Genomic DNA, 4,834 nt, shown 5'->3' with positions numbered 1-4,834 from the left:
AAAATAAAGATATGAACAATTGAATAAATTTGTTATTATTTTATTTTCTTATATCTATAATTTGCATAATTGTCAATAAATGTCAACAATAGGCATAGTAAGAATTGAGTAAATTTACTAATATATATATATATTTTTACATTTATAATAGTCTCATCTGAATATTTATTTATAGATAATATATTAATTTTTAAGACATGTAATTTAATATTTATTATTTGTGAGGGTTTTTAGCATAAAAAAAGGAAAGATATTTTTTGGAGTTCTTCGATTTGACTCCACAATTAACACAATTGACCACTGTCCTCACTCTGCCATCATTGGCGCACGAGTCACTCTCTCATTGGCGGATTCCAAACCCATTTTCATTCTTCTTCAATCTTCGAATCAAGTCCACCCTTACCGGTAACCGGTTTAGCCCTTCCCCTCTCCCTCCCACTTTCTCCCACCTCCACTTTCCCTCCCACCGACCATCCCGGTTTCCCGAAACCCCCTCTCCAGAGACTTCATTTGGACTTGCATTTGGCGTGCATTTCACCACCATTTCACTTCCCTCTCAGATAAATTCACCCTTAATTTCCCCGCATTTCATTTCCATTTCAATTTCTCTCTTCTGTTCCTTCTAGACGTTACCTTCTCTCCCTCTACACACACAACATTCACACGCACTTTCTCTCTCTCTTCTTTACTCTCTCATGTTCCCTCAGTTCCATCGATGGAGAGTGAAGCCTTGAACTTTTTCCCACTCTCTCAGATCTCGCCATTTCTTCATTCTTCGCTCTTTTTCACTTCGCATTTGCTCATTCTTTCGCTTTCTAAACTTGATCGTCAAGGTGAATTTCTCTCTCCCTTCAGCTCACATTTTTATTTTTTTTCCTTCTATTTTCTCTCGATTTTAGTTCTTTGTTGGGGTTTTCATTTTCGTTTACCAGATGATGAATTTGCTCGATCAAAGAGTGATTTTTAATCTTAGCTGGAATGATTTTTGTTTTATGTTCGTTCTATTTTTTTTCTTCTGCAATTGTGTTGATGTTAGGTTTTATGTTTGCATCAGATCTGTGTTGTGAGTGTGTTTCATTACATCTAAATTATGCATTTTTATATTTTATTGTTATTTTCAGCTGCAACAAGAATATTTCATCTCTTGTTGGGCTACTCTTGTGATTTGTTTTAATTATTTAAGTGATGTTATTGATTGTGTATATTCTCTAACTAAGCATGATGTCTGCCTTGTTTGTTGTGAGAATCTATAATAAGCTTGTGTGTCAATTTCTTATATGCTAAATTTGATTTTTGTTTTTTTCTAATCCTTGATTTATTGATTTATTTTGTGATTGTTTTGTCCAGTTAATTGAAGGCATGTAAAAGTGGTCCAGAGAAATCAAAATCTGTTCCAATTTCTTCTTTCTTTAGGTGTAAAATCCATACGACTAACTTCTTCAGAGAAATGAAAACGCTAACAGTTAACACCGAAGATTCTTTTTCCAGTCTGCTAGAGCTTGCCTCTAACAACGATATTGAAGGTTTTAAGGTTCTTTTAGAGAAGGATCCTTCTGCGATCAACGAGGTTGGATTCTGGTATGGACGTCAAAACGGATCGAAGCAAATTGTTCTTGAGCATCGCACTCCTTTGATGGTTGCTGCTACTTACGGTAGCAATGATGTTCTCAAGCTTATTCTGATGTGCCCTGAGGCTGATGTGAATTTCGCTTGTGGAGCTAATAAAACTACTGCCCTTCACTGTGCTGCTTCTGGTGGGTCTGCCAATGCTGTTGAAACTGTGAAGATGCTTTTATCCGCAGGTGCTGATGCGAATTGCATGGATGCCTATGGAAATCGCCCGGTAGATGTGATTGTTGTCCCTCCTAAGCTGCAAGAAATGAAACCTGTGCTTGAGGAGCTTTTATCAGACAGTGCTTCGGATGGGTCTATTGGTGGGTCCATTGGTGAATTCTCTGTTCCTGTGTCTGTTAATTCATCCAGCCCTGGTTCCCCCAATAATGGTTTACCATACTCTCCGTCAGAATCGCCACCATCTCCGGTGGTAGCAAAGTTTGCTGAAGCAGCTATTGGGTCTTTGTCAGAGAAGAAGGAGTATCCCATAGATCCATCTCTGCCTGATATAAAGAACAGCATATACGCCACCGACGAGTTTCGGATGTTTTCCTTCAAGGTTAGGCCTTGTTCCCGGGCCTACTCTCATGATTGGACGGAGTGCCCATTTGTTCACCCCGGAGAGAACGCAAGGAGGAGAGACCCTAGGAAGTTTCATTACAGCTGTGTGCCGTGCCCTGATTTTAGGAAAGGGGCTTGTAGGCGAGGAGACATGTGTGAATATGCTCATGGGGTGTTTGAGTGCTGGCTTCACCCGGCTCAGTATCGGACACGGCTTTGCAAAGATGGCACTAGTTGCAATCGTAGGGTGTGTTTTTTTGCTCACACAGCAGAGGAGCTGCGTCCACTGTATGTGTCCACTGGATCTGCTGTTCCTTCGCCACGATCATCGGCCTCGGCTCCTAATGTCATGGACATGGCTGCTGCGATGAGCCTTTTACCGGGTTCGCCGTCGTCGGTCTCTTCCATGTCGCCATCTCACTTTGGGCAACCGATGTCCCCATCTGCTAATGGCATGTCACTTTCCTCTGGTGCTTGGGCACAGCCAAACGTGCCAGCTCTTCATTTACCAGGAAGCAATCTTCAATCTAGCCGATTGAGGTCTTCCCTTAGTGCACGAGACATTCCACCAGAAGACTTGAATGGAATGCTTGATCTTGATGGCCATCAGCACCCTTTGAATGACTTGAGCTGTTACTTACAGCCTCGCCCCGGTGCTGGTTCTGTGAGTCGATCTGGTCGGTCCAAGACCCTAACTCCAGCAAATCTGGAAGAGTTATTTTCTGCTGAAATTTCATCGTCTCCCCGTTATTCGGATCCAGCAGCGGCATCTGTGTTTTCCCCAACCCACAAATCAGCTGTTCTCAATCAGTTTCAACAGATACAGAGCATGTTATCACCAATTAATACTAATTTGCTTTCTCCTAAGAGTGTTGACCATCCTCTTTTACAGGCCTCCTTTGGTGTCTCTCCGTCTGGAAGGATGTCACCAAGAAGTGTGGAACCAATCTCACCTATGAGCGCACGCATGTCTGCGTTTGCTCAGCGTGAGAAACAGCAGCAGCAGCAGCAGCTACAGCTGCGAAATGTCAGTTCAAGGGACCTTGGTGCCAACAGTCCTGCCTCAATTGTTGGCTCTCCTGTAAACGCTTGGTCCAAGTGGGGATCTCCTAATGGAAAAGCTGATTGGTCAGTAAATGGTGACGAGCTTGGTAATCAGATGCGAAGGTCATCCTCATTCGAGCTTAAGCATAATGGCGAAGAGCCTGATCTATCATGGGTCCAGTCTCTGGTGAGGGAATCCCCACCTGAGATGATGAAAGAGAAGTTTGCTTCTCCTCTGCCCACAGCGCCATCAGCGGATGGACCAAATTCTAATTCCCAAATTGAATCCATTGATCATTCCGTTTTAGGAGCCTGGCTTGAGCAAATGCAACTGGATCAGCTTGTAGTCTAGTAAAATTGACCCCTTTACATTATCACCTTGTTGAGATAGGTATTTAATTTTCGTAAGGTACATATTCTTTTGGTGAAATTTTTTGGGAAGACGACAAGGAGAGGAGCAATTGTAGTAAAGGAGGTGGGTTGGCTGCAAAGTTACCTGAAGGATATTCTATTTTTTCTCTTTTTTTTTCTTTAATAATTGTCATTCATTATTTTACTACAGAGCCTCAGGAGAGAACCGAAGAAGTTCTCTCTTGGGGCTTATATTCCATAGGAGAGAAATCCTGTCGAGGTTATCTATTTTTCTTCCAAAACGGCCATTGTCACAGGATTCTTCCCTTTTCCCTTTTAATCAAGTTCTGAGTTCACCATCTTGCAAGCTAAATGGTTTGTAATGCAACAAAAACCACTAGCATGCTCATTGTTTACAAGTTTTTTCTGAAAGTTCACCAAGTTAAAGTCAAGTCAGTGATTTGCTGTTGCCAAAGAACAAGGTGTTGGTCTGTAATGGAATAATTAGATATGATCTGCACTGTTGAATATTTACAACCTTGAATTGTACTGTGTATCATTTTATTTTAAAATCAAATGCAATGTTTCCTTTATCCTATCTCTTATCATTTTGTACCCACTTACATTAAATTTGTGCAACTACCCATGCTTTGATTGCATCCTATTCCCTGCAAAGTGTCTTAAATGACTATGTGGTTACGTGGAATGATTCTGTGGTCCTGCTCTGAAAACTTGAGATCATCTTTTAACTGTGAAGAAGCCACTGAAGGAATAACTTTTTGGCTTTTTGTGCTGTTTGAATGATAAAATTCAAGATCTGGGGATAGTGTTAATTATGTTGCTTGGCAACACTGCAGAAAGTGGACTCTAGTGTTATGAAAGTGGTAGTTGGGGTATTTTATTGGGTGATTCTTCTGTGCCCCAACTGATAGTTGGTGTTTATGGTTGCACCTAATTCATGACCTGTTGTCACAAATATATGCATTGTTTTTAGTTTATCAAACTTCATATACCAAATTGTTGAATAAAAGCATTGAATCTATCACCTCTTCATTAAGCCACTCCCACGTATGCAGAAATTGTGTAACCTATCAGCACTCACTGTAACTGAGCAAACCACTCCATTCCTGCTACTTTGCAATCAATCATTTTAAGGTTACTCTGTCAATTAGGAAAAGGACAATAATACATAATACATTATAATTGAAATTTATGAGAAATATTTTAGAAAATATTAACATTTTTTCAGTTCTTAAATAGTTTG

General features: G+C 40.5%; 1 protein-coding gene across 1 annotated transcript; it reads left to right on the top strand.

Moving 5' to 3' along the window:
• Nucleotides 1-567: 567 nt before the first annotated feature.
• On the top strand, nt 568-4,170 carry LOC114168703 (zinc finger CCCH domain-containing protein 30-like). The gene is made up of 2 exons (XM_028053611.1): nt 568-833; nt 1,348-4,170. Exon 2 carries the CDS (start codon nt 1,448-1,450, stop codon nt 3,569-3,571), a length of 2,124 nt encoding a protein of 707 aa, XP_027909412.1. The 5' UTR covers nt 568-833; nt 1,348-1,447; the 3' UTR covers nt 3,572-4,170.
• Nucleotides 4,171-4,834: the final 664 nt, after the last annotated feature.

This window comes from Vigna unguiculata, chromosome 11 (assembly GCF_004118075.2).
Source record: "Vigna unguiculata cultivar IT97K-499-35 chromosome 11, ASM411807v1, whole genome shotgun sequence".
NCBI classification, from domain to species: Eukaryota; Viridiplantae; Streptophyta; class Magnoliopsida; order Fabales; family Fabaceae; genus Vigna; species Vigna unguiculata.
Note: the sequence above shows the minus strand (reverse complement) of the source record. Positions and strands in the feature narration are given on the sequence as shown.

Bases quoted from the DNA above. Each gene is read 5' to 3' on its own strand.
- LOC114168703 (XM_028053611.1), top strand. From the start codon at position 1,448: ATGAAAACGCTAACAGTTAACACCGAAGATTCTTTTTCCAGTCTGCTA.